Source organism: Epinephelus lanceolatus, chromosome 6 (assembly GCF_041903045.1).
Source record: "Epinephelus lanceolatus isolate andai-2023 chromosome 6, ASM4190304v1, whole genome shotgun sequence".
Lineage (NCBI taxonomy): Eukaryota > Metazoa > Chordata > Actinopteri > Perciformes > Serranidae > Epinephelus > Epinephelus lanceolatus.
The window spans coordinates 7839163-7862996 of record NC_135739.1 but is presented as its reverse complement, the minus strand read 5'-3'; the positions used below and the strand labels follow the sequence as shown (position 1 = coordinate 7862996).

Sequence of the window (23834 nt, the reverse complement as noted above, 5' to 3'; positions counted from 1 at the left end):
TTTTCATGTTCTTTGTTGGAATGCATCACTTGAGTGTCAAAACTAATTTCGTTGTATTTCTGTGCGATGACAATAAAGGCTTTCTAGTTCTAGTTCTACATGTCCTGTGAAAATGTAAGCGTACTGTGAAAATACACAGTGCATGTAACAAGCGTGAATTGACACAGCGTCCTAGAATGTCAACAACAGATGTGGGAGAATACCTAGCATGTTATATATTGATGTCAATGTCCACTGACAAAATGACGATATTTGACAAGTTGGGATGAAAATGTGTTGGAAATACACACAGATAAACAGTTGACTCAAACTAATCTAATCAAAAGATTCAGGTCTCTCTGTGTTGATGAATAAGAGCTAAAAAGCTTTTTAATTGTTGCTCCTTTCAGCAGAATATGTCAGATTCTCTTTGTTTTTTCAAACAATATTGCCCAACCCTCCCCAAAAATCACCCACACAGTGCTCTGTGTCTCAGAACTTTTGTGCAATTGTGGTGCAAACATACTCTGTTGTATAACACTGAACCTAACAATGAGTCTGTAGCATCACATCATATGTGTCTGGTTTTCCACAGTTCCTTTTTTTCTTTATTTCTACACCCTAGTGTTTCTTGATTCCCTGGAAATCCACCTACAGCCACATTTACCATCAGCTCCACATTCAGTCTCTGTGGAGCTGCAGAGTCTCCACTTTGATATCAGAGCTTTAAAGTCTTGTGTCTGTTCGCAGGCCTGCGGGCCCATACTATCAAACACAAAAGACATCTGACTGAAGGTGAAACTACAGAGCTGAGGTCAATCTGCTGCACGGGACACATCATACCTAATGCAACTCTGGCAGCCGAGGCATCGTAATTTATCCAGAATGACACCCAGGATAGGATGGTGATGAGGATGGAGGGCATGTACGTCTGCAGGATGAAGTATCCGATGTTTCGCTTTAGCTTGAAGCTCAGAGACAGTCGAGGGTAGGCACCTGCAGGGGAGGACAGTGCAGAAGAAAAAGCCCTCTTTAATTCAAGAGGAACAAGGGGATGTCTAGCACTTTGTTTTGGTTCCTATGGCGATGGCCTCATGAACTGGTTTCATCACCATGGAAACAAGCGAGCGCGGTTCAAATTGCAAATCATCTTATGAAACTTAGCCTTGAGATTTTTTTGCATGCACACACCACAGAGCAGAGCAAAATATAAAACTTCTGTTAGCACACTCACATATACAGTGTTAAAGGGGACATAGTGTATGCTCCTCCGTTTTCTGTCATATATATAATGTCGGATGTTCATATTAAACATGACCAAAGTTTCAGATAAGGAGGTAAACATGTAAACGTAAACCTGTGAGCAAAAATGTCAGGCTTCAAACTGCTCTGAATACTCTGTTGTGTTTACATTAAGCCCAGTTCAGACAAAGATTTATGACGAGACAAGTTAAAACAGGCAACTACTTGCACTGCGCCGTTCTGTAACGTTCTGAAAACCTGCTGGTTCACACCAGTGCAACTAAATGAGATGGTGTATCATCTCTATGCAACAACTCTCTGTACTTCTGTTCTGATTTGCAGCTTTTCAGACTTATTTTGTGGCTGAATATAATTTGTAGCTCCTTAAAATATGAATGGAGATAGTGATAGTGAGATACTGGCTACAGCTGCATTTGTTGTAGCTGACCACTTTACAATGCTGCAACTTTTCTCTGCAACATCCTAAAACAGTTTCATCTAGTCGCGAATCATTGGTCTGAACTGGGTTTTACACAAACTGTTACACGTAGCTACATGCTAACGTCAGGGAAACAATCTTCTCTATGTAATCTTGGTTACTGACATCATTAATTTCTCCCTGACTTCGAATCATATTCCTGCTGGAACATTTCCAGTTGTGAAGATTTTGGTTTAGAAGCGTTTATTGGTGATCTTTCACACTCGAAGGTGCTATACTGTCACAGTTATTCCCTGGCTGCCATGATGGTGCAGAGATGTGGTCCCCACCTTTTCTGGGAGGGGGACATAAAAAGGCAGGTGCTAAAATGGAGCGTCTTAGACAGAGTATGAACACAGTTTTTTTCTCAAAGACAGTGTGAGGAACATTAAGCTAATAAAATTAAACTAATCAGATGCTAGCTGCAGCTTTATACTCTTTGCTCTGGTAAGACAGAGGGCGCATCGCTTGTTGCAAACTGCAAAAAATGCAAGCCGCACTGTACTGCTTTTTTTGGTTGAGAGTGCTTTTTGCAGCTTGCTGCGCCTTTTTTAAATTGTTGTTCAGCAACTACCAAATCATCTGTCCTAGCGTAACCGCTAGTTTGCTGTGAAGTCAACTCCGAAATCGGCACCTTAAAATGGACAGGCGTAGGACACTTGGGCTGTTCTCAAATAGTACATTGGACACAGGAAAGCAAACATTTGTGTGGGTACATCTGTGAGGGAATTTTGTTGTGTTACAGCCTTCAACTTTGATCAGTAAAGAAAATGGGTGACAGTTCCTTCTGAGGTTTCTACCATTTTTTCCCCTGTTAAAGGGTTTTTTTGGGGAGTTTTTCATTATCCCCTTTGAGGGTCCAAGGACAGAGGGATGTCATATGTTGTAAAGCCCCCTGAGGCAAATTGTGATTTGTGATATCGGCTTTATAAATAAAAATTAACTGAATTGAATTACGCTTAAAATGATAGTTCAGGTTTTTGGACATGACGTTGTGTGAAACGCTGACCATCTGTAGCTCTGATGTGACGGTGTCACTACTGTCAACGAGCCTCCTGCTCTGAGAAATGGCCCGTAGCTTACTGGAGAAAAAGTAGTTCTGAAGATGTACGGGGGACACGTAACCAAAAGGTTTTAAGCTACAAAAAAGTATGCATGTGTTTTGTTAGACTATTTCAATAATTTTAAAACATCCCTGCATTACGTCAGACCTTGATATCAATTGGGACTATTTTCTGGCCAGTATCACTCCGCCGTGCAGGCCCGCAAGACAGCACGCCAACAGAAATCAATCAGACAGTTCATCACCACGCCGTGCAGGTGCGCAGGATAGCAACGGCTAACGAAAACTTCATCGGCTGTTTCCAACAGAGAACCAGTAGGCTATTATTAGTGAGGAAAAGATGTACTAGCCCTATATATACCTACTACTACAGCGCAAACACCGGCTCACGACACACCCTCGTCAGCTGCTGTAGGTAAACAGAGGAATACCAAAATGGTGCGAACTTGTGATTTCCCCAGCTGTGGGAATAAAAACATCGCCGGCTCCCAATTCCATCGGTTTCCTGTTACAGATGTAACCCGTAGTTAGTGTGAGTGTGATTGCTGTGCTCACACCTGCTCAAACGAACTGCACTTAGGGGGAAAATGAACTTGAGTTCAATTGAACAGAACCAAACAGGGCAGGTGTGAAAGCATCCTCAGATCAACCTGACAGGTATGACTTTAACTGTTCCTAACAAGGCACTAGACTGTGTATGAGACAACACTCTGTAGTCACAAAGCAGTCTCTGTGAACACTCAGTGACCTTGCTGCCCTACAATAGTTCTGTAAGCTGACTGAGTGACTAAACACACACCTGTGTTGCTCCTGGTGCGCTGGACTAACCCTGCTGAGATGTTAAAAGCATCTGCAGACTCCCCTCAGAGTTTATCTGCATCAAGATCTGAGCCTGATTGTAATGAGCTCTAATAGCCCTGATCGGACAATATCCATCCTACATTAAATCAGCTGCGGGAATAATCACTGTTCTGGTGCCTTTGAGTTTTTGTATTATAAGAGAATAATTCATGCTGTCGGCACTCTGCCTCATGAATACATTATATTCCTGTAAGTACAGCCCCCGTTCTTTTATCAAGAGCCTGAATCATTATTCCCAGTTCTGGTGTTACAGTGAGAGGGGTCATGGTATGATGCAAATCCCAATGCAAATTAGAAAAGCCTAATGTGTCGCAGGGAAACAAAACACAGGAGATCCGCTGATATTTGGGTGCTTTATGTGAAACTTTAAAGGCCCTGAAAAAATGTTTCTCAATCAGCATCTCACTGTGAGTGATGGGAGTCACGTGAAGACACATCTGTCTGCCAAAGTTAGAAAAGTTTTGGTTATTTGCTGTGAGCTATTTCTATATTTCTCTATATTGAAGTGGGCGGGGCTTTGTTGGATACAGGTGATGTGACATACTTCTGTGCACCAATCAGGATTCAGACTTAAAATCTTTTGTTTTGTTTTGTTTGGTTGTTCGGCTACATCCAATCAAACCTGATAAAAACACACCCCCATAGTCCTGATGAAGCACATTAGCTGAGCATTAAACTCTTCATAAATAATACCCATGGTTTTAACTTTGATGTTTCTTATTTAGTCATGAATATTTAATGTTATGGAGAAATACTTTGGAGCTGCTTTAAGGGCATGAAAATGAACATAAACTCCGGTGAAAGGGGAATTAGAAGTTTTAGCAAAAGTGAGCAAAGTGTCTGAAACAGTTATACAGCACTCAAATGGCATGACTGTGAACTCACCTGTGGAAAAAACCACGTTCCTGGAAACCAGTTTGTAGTCGACTATGGAGAACTGAGGGAGCTCGATGCGTGTCACCCCAGTCACAGCAGTGTCTCCTCCTTTCCAGTAGAACTCGATATCATCTGTTGTGTAACCATCTGCAAACAGGGACAAGGTGTGGTTACCGTGGCTGAATTCAAATGTCTGGAATATTCAACCACATCATGATACAGAATTAGGGTCTAGAGGTAGCCTAGAAAAACTGGCCAGAAAACAACAAGAGAAGGTCTTCCAATGCAAGAAATACCCAATTTATTTAGTCATTGTCATGTTCTTATTTACAAACATGTCTGTATTTCTGTGTTTGTAGCCTATATCCATCCATCATCCATCCATCATCCATTCATCCATCCATCCAGCCATCATCCATCCATCCATCCATCCATCCATCCATCCATCATCCATCTGTCCATCCATCCATCATCCATCCACCCATCCATCCATCCATTATCCATCCATCATCCATCCATCCATCCATCCATCCATTCACTCATCCATCCATCCATCCATCCATTCACTCATCCATCCATCACCAATCCATCCATCCATCCATCCATCCATCCATCCACTCATCCATCCATCCATCCATCCATCCATCCATCCAATGTCAACCGCTTATCCGAAGCCAGGTTGCAGGGTCAGCAGGCTGAGCAAAGTATTCCAGACGTTCCTCTTCCCAGGCCAGCAACACTTTCCAGGTCCTCGTGGGGGACTCCGAGGTGTTCCCAGGCCAGATGAGATATATAAACACTCCAGTATGTTCTGGGTCTGCCCCAGGGCCTCCTACCAGTTGGATGTGCTAAGAGGTACCCAAGAAAATCCTGATCAGATGCCCAAACCACCTTAACTGGCCCCTTTGACGTGAAGGAGCAGCAGCTCTACTCCGAGCTCTCTCCCCAGATGTCCAAGCTCCTTACCCTGTCTCTAAGGCTGAGCCCAGTCACCTGAGGACACTAATTTCGGCCGCTTGTATGTCCGATTTCATTCCTTTGGTTATTACCCATAGCTTATGAGGGTTGGGACGTAGATGAACCAGTAAAACGAAAGCTTCGCCCTCCTGCTCAGCTCCCTCTTCACCACGACGGTCCTCACGCTCTATTCACCTTCCATTCCCTCACTCGTGAACAAGAGCCCGAGATGCTTGAACTCCCTCTCTTGGGGCAGTAACTTACTTCCAACCTGGACGGGGCAGTCCACTGTAGTCTATACCTTATATTGAAATCTGTTCAGTCACAAAAAACTCTACAAATGGGATTTATATCTTCTTATCTGATGGGACAAATGAGCAGACATTATTCATCAGCTTCTGTGAGGAAGATGACAGCACTGTGTACATGATAGAATGTTTCCATGGCAATGGACTTGAGGCCTGTCTATCTGCGGCTTGTAGTCTCTACCCTCACAGACTTCACATTCATTCATTCATTAAAATCCTGCTTATCCTGTAAGGGGTCGCGGGGGACTGGAGCCTTTCATTATACTCAAGGAACTATCTCAGTTTTTTGATTTTTCGTTCACCATGGAGGTATGCGAGAAAAATAAAGTTTTCCTCATGAATTCAAAGTAACACGGGGTGAGTAACTGATATATAAACAGTCGTTTTGTGGGTGAAGTATTCCTTGAAAAGTGCAGTCGTCTCATTTTGTTGGAGAGCTAAAATTAATAATGTATTTTTATTTGCTTAAGTGAAGTCTGGGGGCCTCGTAGCTACTGCTGATTTACAGTAAGTCGTATGAATCACACAGACTCGGCTGACTGTAAGTGCTGATTGCATGAGATGTAAATCTCTACGGGGATGTGTGTCACTGCAGGAAGACAGACTGACATGCATGCATGGGATCTATAACTGTAAATAGTTTGACGGCAGCCAGACACGTCATCCTGACTGATGAAGCTGGACTAATCATCCCTGTGCCCTACTATGGAAATCACCATCTGCTTAGAAACTTTCAGGATAGACACAGGAGCGCTCACTGAAGAGGGTGAAGCAAGCAATCTCATCGAGATGTGACAGCTTAATAAATCGAAAGCAATTCAGCAGGCGGTGCAGTTTCTGTCTGCACGAGATGAGGAGCGTGAGAACTTTTTTATGAGAATCACGGCGCTGTTCATATTTTTTAAAGGGTGAAAAAGTGGAGCTGTCTGCTGTATTTCTTTACTAAGCACAAGATGTGAGGCTTTAAACTTACAACTCTCAATTTCCAGAGTGCAGTTCTGTTCGTCCAGCGGGTACCTCCTCAGATCCATCATGCAAGCTGCTGTCGTCGTGATTCTGGATCGAAACAAAACCATGAGAGAGGGATACATTACTTGGGTGACCTTGTTTTAAATGGTGTGTCGCACATTATCAAAGCACACTGTCAAACAGAGGAAGATACAGGAGTAAATTCAAAGAGATGTGCTCCCTTACAGTTTAGAGACGAGATAAAACTCATTTTAAATAGAACGAATCATTACAGCGCGGCACAAACATCCTGGAAATGCAACGACATTCATTATTATCTGTTTGAAAGTAAGACGCTCCGTCAATTACTGCTAATGGCACTTCGAGGCTTTTCAGAACTGCAGCCAATAAACATATGAGCGAATTATGCGATATGAGCTGATGTGAGACCCGCTGTAAGTTCTGAGAATTGCAGCTTAAATGGCTTCAACAGAACAAATAAAACATTTAGCCACTTTATGTGTCTTTGGCAGATTGGGTAGCCGTGATAGCCTAAAAGCTGAGAGTAAATGAAATACATCCATTTCTCCATGATGCATATGTAATCTGTGTTAGTCCCATTTAGATCAGACTGGAGAGTGTGAAGGGAGGGAAGTGATCCCATCACATTTACTATCTGTCTAATGGAGATGCATATGCAGTTTGTGTTAGTTTTAATAAAAGTGTATCAGATATGGACTTAATCAGGATATGAGGCACATAATGGAAAGTGTAGATAGGCCTTTAGCTGCAGTGCTTAAATCTGTCTTCAAGTAGTTGCTCCATATTTTATTATGTAATTACCTCGGCTTGTTTAGGATTATAGATAAACTACTGGCCTGATTGTCATGAAACTTGGTGGAAGGTTGTAGAATGGGCCAGTGAGGATCACATTTAATTTTGGAGCAGATCTGAATCACAGGTCAGATACACCAATAATTTTTTTTCACCTTTGTTAACATTGCGAGATAGGGCATTTGGCCTCTCAAAGGGCCCTTCTAGATGACCACTAGACTGGAAATTAATGGAGATCATGTCAGAATTATACCGTAAAGTCTCATACAGGAGCTGGTTTTTCAGTTTACTGCTGGGGCATAGGCTACATTAACAGATGCAGTTAAAAAATCAACAACAAATAAACGGCTGGGTAAAACTAGAGCTACCACCTTGCTGTTGTGTGCCCTCGCAAATCCGTCAAATTGTCAAGTAGCAGTTACAGTTTACGTCCATGTCTGTAAAAACATTGATGCTTCACACACATCTTCCCCCTGCAGCACAGAAGATCTATACAATCAGCACAGTTTCAAGGTGGACACCCAAGATTTGTGTCGCCAATTCAGTATCTAACCAAATGTTTCCCTTCTGTTCCTGAGATATGACGTTGAATAATGGTCAGATAAGTGTTTTTGCAGAACATTATGATGTCACAGTGAAGCTGACCTTTGACCTTTTGGATATAAAATGTCACCACTTCTCATTTTATCCTATTAGACACTTGTGTGAAATTTTGTCATAATTAGCGTATGATTTCCTGAATTATGGCCATAAACATGTTTTTGAGACCCTCACCTTTCACCACCAAAATCTAATCTTTAGTCAAAGAAGATGTTTGTGGGGTGTCGGTGGCTTAGTGGTAGAGCAGGAGCCCCATGTACAAAGCTGTTGCCGCAGTGGCCCAGGTTCGACTCCAGCCTGTGGCCCTTTGTCGCATGTCATTCCCCCCCTCTCTCCCCCCTTTCACACTCAGCTTTCCTATCTATTAAAGGCAAAAATGCCCAAAAAATATCTTAAAAAAGAAGAAGAAGAAGAAGAAGAAGAAGAAGAAGATGTTTGTGCCAAATTTTGAGAAATTCCTCAAGGTGTTCTTGAAAAATACATCAGGCAACGTTAAAGTGAACTTGACCTTTGACCACCAAAATTTAATCAGTTCATTGTTGAACCCAAATGGACGTTCATTTCAAATTCTAAGAAATACTACTGACTCCGGAGTCACTCTGATGATGTCTTTGACCTTTCATCTATGATCACTAAATTCTAATCAGTTGATCATGAACTTAAAGTGGATGTTTGTGCCAAATTAAAAAAAAAATTCCTTGAGGTATTCTTCAGATATCGCATTCATGAAAATGAGACGGATGCAAGGTCATGATGACCTTGACCTTTGAACTATGAGCACCAAAAAGATGTGACAGACAGACGGACGACCCAAAAACGAAATGCCTCGGGCCACAGATAAAGCCGACGCAGAGGCATAAAAACCACAGAGAAGGGGATAAAATTATTTGTAGACAGTAACAACCGCTAACATGGTAAAGTCAGTATAATAACTAATTCCATCAGTACAGCAACAGAGTCATGTTATACTCACTCCTCTGTTACTCTCTCGTTCTCTTTATAACAGAAATAAAGTCATACTCTGATTAATTCCAGTTGTCTGTCTCTGCTGTACTCCTGATCCATGTTAAACTACCCTCAACAAAATTTTTCACATTAAAAGCCTACCTTTAAAGAGAAAAGCAAGAATTGTATTGTGGAATTTTGAAAAAATTGTTAACTTTCAGTCATGGTTCAATTATGGTGCTCTTTATTTAGAAGACCTCTGTTTTTAATCTGCTCTTAAATTTGGCTTAACATCGTTTTTATTCCTGTTTTGTAAAGCCTTTTGGATATATATATATATATATATATATATATATATATTTGCATTAAAAGTGCTAGTTATTATTATCATTATCATGACAATTTGTATTATTCTTATTGCGTAAATTAACATTGTTTTAGGAAACAACAATCCTGGAACCTAACAGCTATTGGTCTGATAACAATTTAGCCTCTGGGGGCAACGGGCAGTATTATGGGGGTTTCTGGTGTAGCCAACAGATATTCAGATAACGAATACTTGGGCCAAGACTTCCTCTTCCATGTTCCCATCATTGCTAACAATCTGAGCATCCAGAGATGGGAGCACGACGTTGGATTAGAGAGACGACTAAGATCTATAATCTGATATCTGCCTTAAAAAGGGCTAATAAAAAGCTAAATCATAGCAGTACAACAGACGATGGGTACCGAGATGCATTCGGCTCTTTTGCTCTCTATACTGACTGTTTATCTGCATGCAACCAAAGCCCGCTCAAACATGATGGGTCAATACTACTTGAACTACAAACAGAAACCAGAAGGCTTCCTATACCAAAATCTCATCTCGTTGCCTACAGATTCTGCATTCATATGCAGATATCTGTTTACAGAGATTAGAGAAGGAGGGAATGGACAGTACACTGGATTTATAAAGACAGCAGATAAACATGGAGATCTTAAGTGCTTTATTGTAGTTCAGAACTAAAGAAGCCTCTTGGATGAGAGGTGAAATGTCTTCAAGAAACTTGGGCCAGTCCAGTTGCCTACGATATAGCACTTAAGACTACCATGAGCTGGATGACTGAGAATCTTCATTAACATGACCAGGAAAAAGATTTTGATCTTGCATTACCTGGGAACAGTTAAGTCTAATATTGAGAATTTGTTTTAACGACAGTGCTCACCTGAGGCCGTAGAGAACGGTGCCATCCGGGTGTAGTCGAATCATTCGGTTCTTAACCGTGACACCGTGAACAAAGGACTTCTTGTCATTGAGGAAGTAGGTGTCTGGGACCCAGAGCTGGTCTGCTACTCTGTTGTCCAGTGTCAGGTTGAGAGGGATCCCTGCATAGGCCAGTCTCTTATCTCTCCAATACTGCTGGAAGTACATCGTCAACGTGTAGTCCTGCAGAGAGTAAAACAGCATAATGCAGCTACACTCAACAATAAAAATCAGTCAGAGAAATGCAATTATACTACACGGCAGATGCAGTGTAAATAAAGTCATTTTGTTCCAGACGTTTGCAATTTCCTCAGGCCAGATTTGCCGACATTATCCAAACTGAAGCCCGACTTTCTTACAACGTTATCACATTCAGCGCTTAATGTCTGCAGCCCAGAGCTCGGGATGGATTTTGTGTAACAAAGGTGATATTTATAGAATCATCCAGCAACTCTGATTCTCATCAGTTTGCCCAGGGTGACCATATTTCAAGGCCTGACTCAACGAGAAACTTCTCTCAGCTGGTCTGTGGACGAGACTGGCACTGGCCCTCAGACTATAGATTTCCATTACTGCAGGCACAGCATCAGCGCTACTGTAGGTTTCAGCTGAGTGACTAACCACTGCAACCAGCATGCCAAACCCACACTGCATATCTCAAGGATAGATAGATAGATAGATAGATAGATAGATAGATAGATAGATAGATTTCATTACATATTACCAGCCATACATGCAATGACATGAGGCCATTTCAATAATTTATTGGACATTCATTCGCAGCTCGCTCCACAAGTGGATCCATCAAACACAAAAGCTTTTCAAGGCCTTTAATGGAGCTCTTTACTAGCTCGCTTGGCTTTGTTCTGCTTACTAATGTTCTCTTAAATAAATAAGCAGGTCTCAGGAAATAAACAAAAAACTTGGCGGTGCAGAAAATGCCTACATCTCAATCCTTGGGTGCAATCGCATATGCACAATAAAGTGTTAGAAAACACCCTGATTTCCTTTGGATGTAAAAATCAAAACCAGTATTTCTCTTTTTCACAAATAACTAATTATAAACACAAGGTAAGTCTGTGTGGTTCCTCACTTTGGGAACTGCTGACATCATTTGGAAAATAAAGAGTTGCATTATTTTTGCACCGTGCACACTGATGCAGAGGTGCAGCTGCACCATGCACGGCTGACAAACTGTAGGTCTGTTTTGTGTTTGGAGTGAATTACACTACGAGGTTTGACTGACAGTATAATATAATGTAATATTGATTCCCATGAATAATTCAGTGTGTATGTACAATCAGAGGACGTATTTATTCTCCTACACTATGTTTAAAAGTTGCCTCTGGTTACTGTGTGAGTTGTCACCCATTTAAAATCCAGATGAAATGAAAAACGTATTGTTAACCCTTTTTAGATCAGATCCCTGGTCAGACTGTGGTCTTACCTAACAATATATGCTCCCCAAAAATAAATAAACACATTTCTTCGTTTTCTTTCCCTCTTTGGTTCGGTTCAATCTAACTCAAGTTCATTTGCCCCTTAAGTTAGGTTCATTTGGGCAGGTGTGAACACAGTAATTGCATTAGGGTGTGCACCAAAGCAACCAGACCAAGTCACGGTCTGGTTACAAACAAACTCTGGTGAGAACGCGTTCCGACCTCGATCCGAACTGCAGTCACATGACACATTGTTTGGGTTAAACATGAGCATGTTACAGTCCTGGAGGATTATTAATGTGCACCTCCTCCTGTACTGCCTTAATATGCACATTCAGCACATCCAATGCATCAAAACATTGTTTTCTAGTTGGAGCCACGCCTCGTTTTCAAACTGTATGGTTTGACTAAAATGAACAATGACAGCAATATAGTCCACGATGAGCAGCGCTAAAATCAACCTGCGTAGTTGTCCCTCCATTGTGACATTAGAAAGTGTCACATTTATCTTGCAAGTGTACTCTTCTTCAACGTTTGCTTTACTTCCTGGATTTTTCCCACATGGAAATTCTGACCAATCAAGAGCAGCTTTCTCACAAAAGGCATTTGATCTGGTCCTCTTGTAAATGCTGCTGTGAGAACACGAACCAACTCTAGACAATTATACAACTTTGGAACAATATCAGTCTCTGATTCAGACCAAAGCAAGACAACTCTAGGTCTGAAAGCAGCCTCGGTCTGCAACTTTTAGCCGTTCCAAGCTAAGATTAATTTAGCTAGCTAGCAAAAGCATGCTATGTCAGTGTCTGGTGGGCTTGGGCACTACTAAGGTATTGTGGTATTTTAGGGCTATTCAACGGAGACTGGGACAGTCTCTTTGACCCAGTGGGACCTATGAGGTATGAATCATTCACAATGTACCTGGAGCTGCGATGCTGAGTTGCAGCACATGGCAGACATGTTTATATGGAAAGCATTTGTTTTTGGTCTTTTATCAAGGATCTTTTCTGTAATCACAGAATTGTAATTCTCACCCACATCGCCTCAGTGAAACCAATCAATCATCCCCATGTTCTATGATAATGCACCAGCTACTGAGCCTTTCGCAAAGTGCATAATAGATTTTAGCGCCCATGTGTTGTACCCTAATGATATGACGCAATATGATGCTGTGACTTCTCCTTTCGTTAACCTCCTTGCAGTATACCAGGATATTAAGAAAACCTGAGGATTTTCACAACTGTCAAAAATACAGATGCACTTAATAAATAAACTGATACGGTGATGCTTTATTGTAGTGCACAGCACACGCCACCAGAGGTCAGTCTTCACTGCCAGAGGAGGCAGCCAAGCTGAGAAAGATGGCGACTGCGGATGGTGGAGATATTACAGAACTACTAAAAAGCTGGCCAGCAGCAGCATGCAGAGCGAGCACATGTTCACATCTAACTGTGTGAATTAAGGATTTATCTTGTCTGAACCAAAGCTGGCGATTGTCGGAACAGTGGAAAGACTAACCAAGATGATTTTGGTGAGATTTTGTATTGTTTCCATCGACTTTGAATGAATTGTGTCTGCCATGATTAGATTAATTCAGGGGCCTGCGATCATTTTTACATGATATCGATAAATATCCTTAGTTTCTTTTTCTTGGCTGCTTACCATTTCCTGCCTGACGCTCGGACACTAGCACTGTTTAAATGTTTAGGATGGGGGTGCACTTGGATGGAAATTACGACACAGATGTTCCATGGTAATTTTAAAAATAAAGGTATGTCTTAAAGATGACGTATCAGTGTTTTTCACTTTGCATCTTTAATACTGGATCATTGATCACTGAATAGATATACTGGTTGATATAGTGATTGATGCATGGTTACACCCCTTGTCAGAAAGGTATGAAGGTATGAAGCCTAGTGTCTTTGTTTCCCCAAAATGCCATGACGACCGGCCTTCTGGCTAGAATTTATTCCGTTTGGGGAGAGCGGTGTCTGTCACCTCCACATTATGCATAAGGCATGTTACAATGGACTGCTTTAGCAACTAATGTCACATGGAGCATATGATGGACTTTCTCGCCCTGACAGATACTATTTTGTCTGCGTTACATCACTGTAATAACATGCTCAGCTTTCAACAATCAAATGAAATTCCTCCCAACCTTATATCCTGTCTGCCTATCCTCTTTCACTCTAAAACACGTCACGATGATTTGCCACTTATAAAATGAAATGACTACATTTCTTCAAAATCTGAGTGTAAAAACGACCATAGACATTTTTCCACATTGTCAGAGTAGGTGTAGGTTCTGTAGTAATCAATGTTCCACAGTATGTTTCCAGAAAATTCTTGGCTTGAGACTTGGCTTTTTTATTTTTTTGAGTCTTTTTAGCCTTCGCCCTCCCAACTCTCGTTCACCCCCTGTGAGCTGAAGATGCCCTCATTACGCTCTCTCCCACATGCAGCTGAGGTGTGGGCTGGGTGAATCAGCTTTACACAACAGCTCTCATACTACAGAGATGGAGCCCATCTACCAACCCTCTCACTCAACGTCTGGACCACAACTATTTCAGTCTGTTGGAGATCTTCAGATCCCACCTCGGCAGGAGTCCTTGGCTTTCCTTAAACATTTCTTTAGCATCTTAGAAACAAATCCATACCACGCATCATGGTGACTTTACACAGAGTACAGCACGCCCTCAGTGTTCCCAGCACCTTGTGCAACCTGCAGGGTCCCACAGGGCTCTATTCTAGGTCTCAGTGTGTTGCCCACAGAGGGTTTGTGCACAAGGAGACACCCTCTGAAGCCTCACTGGAGGTCAGTGTTCACGCACTGTGAAGCTCTTTGTTTTTCAAGCACTTAGAATTAGTTTTAAGATTATTAATACTGGTGATGCCACAATAAAATCAATGTTGAATGTATCTATGATACAAATAAGGAAATTTAACTGTAATCCTCTAAATCCACTTCAGAGAAAATACACTATCTAAACTGTACTAAATGGCAGCGCTAGAAATATTAACAAATAGTAGTTTATTACAGATATATAAGTATTGACTACAACAATACATTTCAATACAGAAAGCCAGACATTGCTGCATTACAGTACATAGTTTTTCCACCAGAGAGCACTGACAAGTTTTTTTTTCCCAGTCGTAACATAATGACCATCAGTCAATAGATAATAGGCCTTCTTCATTATGACATTATAACAGGTGAGGCAAAGGTGCAAATAATGCCTCCATTTTAGGGTCCTTGTATTGTGCATGGCTTACTGGGACCCTTAAATGGAACCTATTATGCTAATTTTCAGGTTTATACTTGTATTTTGGCTTCCTACTAGAACAAGTAATGCTTCAGTGGCCAAAACTATTTTCCTCACTGTCTATCTGGAACCCCTGTATTCACCCCTGTTGGAATCGCTCCTGCTCTGATTGATCAGCAGTTCTCAGTCTTCCACATCTAGACCTCTCCGCACTGTGATTGCAGCCAGGAATTATCGTAACAGGGTAAAGCGGCACTCTCTACCATGAACAATTGCCAAGAAAGCTTCTAAACACAGCTGTTCATGTTCCAAAATTGGGGAGAAATTAACAGTATCAGTAACCATGGGTTTATACTGGAGACAGATATTTAATGCCCTTAAAGAGGTTTTTCAACAATGTAGACCCCACAGCAGTACCACTGGGTGTTATCCCCTGAAAGTCTGAATGCAAAGGATAAGAAATACCTCTTACCTATATTACTTACAGCAGCCTTGAAGTGTATAACCATCAGATGGCTGCAACCAGACCCTCCCACATACAATACATGGATCCACAAAGTCTGGGATGTCTATCAGATGGAACAAGTGACATACTCATAAAGACGACAAAAATCTGTCTTTGCTAAAATGGAGTCCTGTCATGGCTTAGTGGACACATATCAATATTATTTTTAATTCCTTTTTTTTTTTTTTTTTTTTTTTTTTTAAATTTTGATATTTTTAAATATAAATTTTGCTTTTTCTAATCAATGGGTTGAGACGTTGGAGTTGATGTCTATGCTGTTTTCTTTTTATGTTTAGCTAATTTCTGAGTATAATATGTTTAATGTTATACAGCTGGGAAAAAAGGAAATCTATACACTGTATTGTTATTTGGGACAAATAAAGTTGTTTGAATTGAATCGAATTGAATTGAACTGAATAAAAAGAAAAAACATATCAGCAACCAAGATTAAACCTTTCCCTTGTGTTAGCATGTAGTTAAATGCAGCAGTGTACTTGCAGCCAGGGAATGACAGCACGCAAATGCACTTTCTCCTTTTGAAAATCACCAATAGAAGCTTCTAAACACAACCGGACATATTCCATCAGGAATATGATACAAAATCGGGGAGAAAATACAACATTGGCATCCAAGATTACAGGTTGCCCTGATGTTAGCATGATGTAGCTACATGTAGCAGTGTATGTAAACACCTGCAGTAACGTGCTACCTCAAACTTTGGCCACGTTTAATACATACATGCATACAATGTAACATTATATATATGACAGAAATAATGGCAGTATATGTCTGTCTCCTTTAAATAGAACATTGTTAAAGAAGAAAAAAGTGCCTCAGTAAGGTGTTGCTTCACCATACGCCTCCAGATCATCTTCACTGCTCCTCAGCAGAGACTCTACAATTCTACTGGAGGGACGGATCACCAGAAATAGATATTCACCCATTTGGTGTTTCAATAATGAGGTTGTTCCTTCAATTTGTCATCTGTCAGTGTATCATTTGCAAACTGTTGCAATGTTTTTAGTTCACTCAGAAACACTAATGTCAAGAGACTGAGCTCATATAGCAAATGGTTTACAGTTATCAGAGAACACTCAATCTGAGTAACAACAGGGATTCTGCTGAGAGAACATACTTTACATTTTAGCTAAATTAACAAGACCAAACAACATAACACATAGAGAGGAGGCTGGGGTGGTGGAGGGAGCTATGGTAGCACACAGTGTTGGTATAATCATTTCAGCAGAGTGCCTGTGACGCCCCTCACATCATCTTGGAGGATGGTTTCGCCAACCTCATCAGGCAGTCGGCTGACATGGGAGGGTCGTTGGCTTGATTAAGCTCACCTGGGCCTTCCCCTTGTGTTAACTTGCTCTCTCCCTCACTACAGCAGACATCTACCCTGCATCGTTACCTTTTGGTTTTACACCTTTAACACTTCCACCGCACACCTGACACACATCTATGCATGGCTTTCATTACTAATGTATCTTAAGTTAATATTGGTTTAATAAATTATCTTTGTTTAAACTAAATCTCTTGTGTGGACTCCCTCACTGGCACTATCCCTGAGCCAGTTTATGACAGTGTCTTATTATAATGGCTGTGCTGTACAGTACACCTGCATGAATAGGTGTTTTCTCACTAAACAGTTTGGGGAATCCCTGACAGGAACTGCTCACCGGGGAGCACCTTCTATTTGCATTTACACCACCAATAGCAATGCTAAAGTGATGTAAACCAGTTGGCCGTTTGCATAGCAATGTTACTTCATACAGCAACAATAAACTGCAACTCAGAGCCAACTTACAGTATTAAAAAAGGCAGTTGCTGGAGCTGCATCGCCTCATATGTTAGGCTAATCAACGTACACATACAGTACAGAAATTGGAGCTAAAAAAATCCCTCAAAATGGGGGGGTTCTTAGAACTACAAAAAGTTCCTCTGATCCAAAAATATTTAATATGACGAGCCTGGATGACATTCATCAGTTCTGTCCTCTTAATCTTCCTTGACTTGTTTGTATGGGCCATGTGGTTGTGGTGATGTAAACGTCGTTTTCGCCGCTGAAATTTACAGGCAAATCAAGCATATCTGCTGGCTATGATGACTGTCATATGATGTGCAGACTTCACCTTCTTGGCACACTGCAGGCGTACGACAGTGTGGTAATGGTGCCAGCCAGCAATATAGATATAAAATATAGATAGTGATTGGTTAGGGAAAATCGAATCAGCCATCTCCCACATCAGTCAGTGGATGCGATGTCAAACTGAAAATAGAAATGAAGTGTAACAAGTTGAACATTTGTCTGATATCAGGCAAATCCACGTTTCCACTGAACGTCATTAATGATAACAGGACTCTTACAGCTTGAGGCAAGTTAGATTGTGGCTCTTGAGCCCCTCTCCAGTGGCTCCCAGTGGCTTTGACAATGTATGGAATGGAATATGGAAATGAATAATGGTTGTTTTTTCAACATTTTGATTTTTTTTTATACATCAATGTTTTAGGCCTAACAAAATTCTTTGATTATCTAATTGTAAAAACGTTGAGCTTTAAGCAACTACAATGTGCAGAATACATCTACTGCCTGAGACCTTTACCTTGAAATTTTGCCAAACTTCGATAGCAGTGGCTAGTCTTGAATCTTCCAAGCTGGTTAGCTATGGATGCCAAATCCCAAAGAGCAAAAGCCTAACACTGAAATAGAGAGTTTCGTAGTGTGTGGACAGATTTGTTTGCTTCCACTGTCAGCTCTGCAAAACTAAAGTACCAAACAATCATAAATAGTGTCCTGCAGAGTAGCCACCTTATGGTAAAACATGAATGAATGCTTATTTACAGTATAAGTATAGGCTAATTTAGACTTAATAGGCTGTTTACATTTATTAAAATATTTTTTATTATTATTTGTGGTCAAAAATGTCTCTTTGATAGTAAAGATTGCCGACCCCCGGTCTAGGAGTACACCAGAATGATAGGGTGGAGGCATGGGAGAGACGAAGGTTGAACAGAACTAGGAAATACATGGCAGTTTATCACTTTCCCTGTTGGATCCCACTGCCTTAACTCTCACTGTGTCGAGTTTGAGAAATTTTGCATGATCTGTTGTGTAGGACTAGATGTTAATATACCATATTGCACACTTGAGACACTGCTAGACTCTGTGGGATGGTCAAGTGAGAGATGGCATCCTCTAGGTTATCAAGTGGGCGCCCTCCTTCCTTGGCGTTTCACTGATTGGCCCACGACACCTTCAGAGGGTTCAGCAGTGAATCCCAGCATCCCAGGTTCACCCCCCTGACCGCCTGCCGGTGGGCCTTCCCTTGCACTCCCATCTCCTGGAATAGCCTGGATGTTGAGGTGGCTACGAACCCTCTGCAGCCGACTTCTATTGGTCGTACCTTCGCTGTCCAGCCTTGTTGTTGTACATCGGCTGCAAGCTCAGCGTACCTCAGCAAATGAAATACACTGAACCTCATATGCGTTGCCTTGTACTGGTTTCAGCCACGCCATAAGGGTTAAATACCCAGTTTCCGTAGAGTTTGCACTTCCCCATGTCGTCCAGTGACAGCTAAATAGCAGATGGTGGATCCACTGCTTTGAGCAGAAGCAAAAAAAGAATGTTGGAGGTTCTGCTATTCTGATCTGCATGATGTTGATGCAAGACAACTTCAGTAAATTCCCCAAAATATGACACGTCACAACGTAAACCACCCCCCCCCCCCCAAAATCCTACTTCCCATATCTTAGTATCTTTAAGACTTTGAAGGATTGATTTAAGGTATTTTAATTAAGGCCTTATTTTTAGATGAATTATTTCAGTGCCTTTTAAGACTTTTTAAGGATCTGCAGGAACCCTGGATAACACTGCATCTTGTCCCATAACGAAAACCTCCAGGACAGACAGCCTGCAGAGTTTGAGTGTAATATTCCATCAAATGGAAATTACATTAACAGCAGAACTGTTTGATAACCAAAAAGACCGTCCCATAGAAGATCTCAAAAATGTTAACCTATAAAAAAATTGAAAATACACACTCCTTACACTGATATGTGTTGGTGTTGTTTGTTGTCAGATATGTAGACCACAAGAGACAGAAAGAGGTTTGTTCGCAGCACCAGTGAGTAAATGAGTCCCAGTGGGAGGATGAGACTGTCGTGTTATCTTCGGCTCGGAGAGTTCACAGTCTCATACTCAGACATGGTTACTGTGTGCCAGTCAAACATCGTCTACGTCAACTTAACACCGGGATGTCTGCTGGGAATACAGGAATAGCACTCAGAGATGCTTGCCCCATGCAAGAGGGGGGCTTTTCATCGCTCCATGAGACAGCTAAGTGTTCCCAGCAGGATTCAAAAGTGTACTATATATGTTTTACAAACCGTGTCTCTGCATCCTCTCACACAACATTTTACAAGCCTTTGATTAAATAAATTCATTCCTTTCACCACCTTATAACAGTGTAAGTAATATTATCTTATGAGAACAAAGTAGCAGGTGAGCTATTTTTGTGGAGAAGCAGGGTGGGGGCCCAAGAGAAAACCTTTTTTTCTGTTAGATCATTGAGAGGTGTTCATCAGAAGTTAGTCTCTACAGAACCATCAGTGGTTTTGTCAAACACTGGATCTTAGACAAGCTGGAAGAAAACTCTTTTAGTTCCAATTTTCATTCTTGAGATACACACAATGTTAGTACTTGATGACCTTTATGCCTCGATCATGGGCAAGGTGTCTGGTTAGATACTCTGGTGAACTACTCTTAAGAACAACAAAGGCTGTCTTTAGCATAATTTAGCATTAAGTGATGAATTACAACTTTTGATAAATGAACCAGTTTGATCAGTCTTTGATTAGATACATTTAAAGCTCCATGGTAGATCATCATAAATATCTTACCAATATTGAAAATAAAACTAACAACTATAGCCAAGGCAAGACTAAACTCACGAACCCTTACTAATCTTTAAAAGCCTTGAGGTCAAGACACACCAAACTGACATCAAAGAACTGGAAGTGACAACGGCCGACTGTTGCATCGCCTCACGTTGCCTGTGTCCTGGCCAAATGTTGCACTCGAATGCATCGCAAGGACTACAACAAACAGCTGACCAGCATGTATGATCTGTGCCTGCGTGAGAGGAAATATCTCTCCGCACCAGCAGATAGCGGCTGTTTGTATTTGTCATTAAAAAAGGAAAAACTGCAGATTGACAGGAGGGAAGTTGGATGCTTTTTAGCCGGTTAGCACATAAAAACACAAAGTAATATTGGAAGAACAAATCATATTTACCGTATGGTAGCGAACAATAATACAAACTACCACAAACCATTTCTGCTAAAGAGCTCAATGGCTAAAAAAAATTATCTTACCTAATATGACAAGTTTGTTTTGGTCTCACTCCCTCTTGACTTTTGTCGTTTGTTTACTTTCCTCACTTTTGTTTCTCTTCTCGTGTACGGAGCTGAAATGCCAATCAGTTTTTCATTCACTGACAGACTCAGGTGCTGATTCAACAAGCCGAATTGGCTGAAAACGGTCGACAAGAGCCGACAAGGGCCAACAAGGACCGATTAGTGCCAATGGTGCAGGACACACTGCAAAACCTAAGGCATCAGACTCTCACTAATGGCCTGACATTGAATGAAGGCTGACCATTGGCTTGGTGTGTCAGGGCCCTTCAGCCTGTCTGAATGATGTCTGTGAATTTGGTTGAAAATGGTGAAATTTGAGAAAGTAGCATGTAATATACAACGCTACGTAGTTAAGATATCCCATCTTTGACTTTTCTCCTAGGTGAAAGTCCAGTGTTGGACCCATCCGTCCACCCCAACCTCCACCATATGCAGACTTTGTAGCTCTCTTTACTTCAACATCTGACTTCCTTCTTTGCACCCGTCAGAGGTCGCTGCCTCACAACACTTCTGTTTCTCTTCTCATGCACTGAGCTGAAATGCCAGTCAACGTGGTTCCATTCACCAATGGACTCCGATGCTGATTCAACATGCTGAATTGAATATAAACAGTCGATGAGGGGTGACTACTGCCAAAGGTGCGAGACACACTGCAAAACCTACTGTAGGGCATCAGACGCTCACCAACAGCCCGACATTGAATGACGGCTGACCATTGGCTTGGTGTGTCAGGGCCCTTCAGTCTGGTTGAATGAAGTCTGTGAATTTGGTTGAAAATGGTGAAAGATAACTCATCTTTGACTTTTCTTCTGGGTGAAAGTCCTGTGTTTGTTTGACTGATCTGTCCATCCCAACCTCCACCGTGTGCTGACTTTGTATCTTTCTCTACTTAGACATCTGACTTCCTTCTTTGCTCCCGTCACACAGTTACTACGGCCACTAGAAGTCGCTGCCTAACAGTAAACATAAAAATGGATCGTTAAAAACCTTTGTAATCGACCTTTGTAGTCATGTTTGGAGGACAGTCTCTACCATTAATTCTAATCAGGCTTTAGATATACAGTATAATGAGGCTGGTGTGCAAAGATCATATATCTATCATGTATGGCTTGATTAAAATATTACGATGCCATAAAATCATGCAGTAACTGTATGTCAGTTCGGGGTCATCTCAAGTTATAGGCACTAGTAGCATTTCCTCACACTGCACCTCCTCAAAAATATTTCATTTTATATATCAAAAGTTCTTCAGCAATGATTACTTTCACCTGAAAGAGGTTTATCAACTCAATAAAGGCACTTAACGTTCCATTTTTATTTTGAGCACCCTGTTAGAGTGACGAGTAATATGAATGTGCTGCACAGAGGGTTTATATTCCTGTAGGGTCACATCCCTCTGTTGTGTAACACTAAATGTAGCATTGTGCCAGCACAGTAGAGAAGTCAGCATGTTGTATATAGAGACCACACTAGTGTTTCTAGCTGAGTTCTCCTTACCTTGTGAGTAGCTGCAGCCTGAGGCCATTTGATGTGTTCTGTGGCTGACTTATTAACGAAGCCCTTCAATATAAATCTGGGAGAACATGTGTAGTATGAGTTTTTTAAGGGTAACACTTCCTCCAGGCAGAAGGTGGATAATGTTAAAGTGTCAAAATGGATGGGGGTTTTAGCACATGATGGATTCGTCTTCCAGCTGACTCATACTGTGGCTACTGAATAAATGTGTAACAACACCGCTGGGAGGATCTGCTTTACAGCTTAGGGATGATTTTTTTGTGCCTCGACAGGTGCTTCTTTGCAAGGTGGTGGGTCATGTCTGAAGGAGTGATCCTTAATAAAGTCCCCAATAAACACACATACTGCATTTTGTTGCTACAGCGGATTTTTTTAACAAGAGCATCTGGTTACGTTGGAGTTTTAAAAATACCAACAGAATGAAAAAGGACACAGAGCAATCTTGATTCCCAGGCTAAAAATAAAGGAGTGCAGCGAGTAAAGTGAGAAATGTATTAATAATCTCATTTCCTAGACAACAAGCTCTGCCGCTCGCCCACACAGGCTATAATGGGCCAATACCTTGTGTGACTCTGGCTGTTTGAAAACACACTGCCAACACCCTTACACTCTCCACTTCTCAGAGAGAGTTCTGCTTCGGTCTGCACAAGGAATATAACTGAGCAGTCTTCAAAGTCCTTTACATTGATTCACCACTGAGAACAGCTATAAATCCTGAAGTTTAGATATTTAAAGGTTACGTAAACAAAATCCAGGCTATTAATATAGCAGCAAACCACTACTTGTAAAGATATAGTGGAGTATTGGTGTCACGAGCAGAAAATATAGTCACACTACCTTTATGTGTGTTCAGTGCTTAATTTGAGCTGGAACGTACTGGAATGCATACCAGGATCTTTTCAGAAAAGGCCCTGGTGCGTTCCGGAACTAATTTGCATGGGTCTACATCTAAAAACTACATACAGTATTGGCTGATGTCACTAGTGTTGCAGGGTGGAGTACCGTAGTACTACGGTGCCTCACATACCACTACTGTGGGATAAGTTCAAAGTCCAATCGCAAGAGGGTGAGTGTTCATGCACTGTCCAATAACGTGCGCCCTTATTGACCAGCGTGCGCTGGCCACCTGGCACTCAATATGCTGCTGTAGTGATTTGTTTTCCAGACATGTGAGTATCTTTGAGCAGTGAAAGTTATTATTTATTTCCTTTTACTTGTTGGCAGTGATTTGTTTTCCACAGAGCTCTACATGGGAGCATTTTACTCGCATTCGTGACTAAAAATAGTTTTGTGCAAGCAAAACAAATCATTCAGCACACTGTGCAAGGACATATTTCAACCAGCAGCAGAAGCGAAA

At 41.4% G+C, this 23834-nt stretch overlaps 1 protein-coding gene across 4 annotated transcripts in view; it reads right to left on the bottom strand.

Annotated features, from left to right (window-relative positions):
* Positions 1–23834, bottom strand: part of gabrb3 (gamma-aminobutyric acid type A receptor subunit beta3) — a 100173-nt gene that overhangs the window by 20415 nt on the left and 55924 nt on the right. For all 4 annotated transcript variants that reach the window (XM_033621440.2, XM_078168559.1, XM_033621441.2 and 1 more), the window contains 4 exons: positions 10297–10517; positions 6738–6820; positions 4509–4646; positions 823–975 (listed from right to left, as the gene is read on the bottom strand). In XM_033621440.2, coding sequence (XP_033477331.2) covers positions 823–975; positions 4509–4646; positions 6738–6820; positions 10297–10517 — 595 coding nt within the window. The remainder of the gene's footprint in view (positions 1–822; positions 976–4508; positions 4647–6737; positions 6821–10296; positions 10518–23834) is intronic.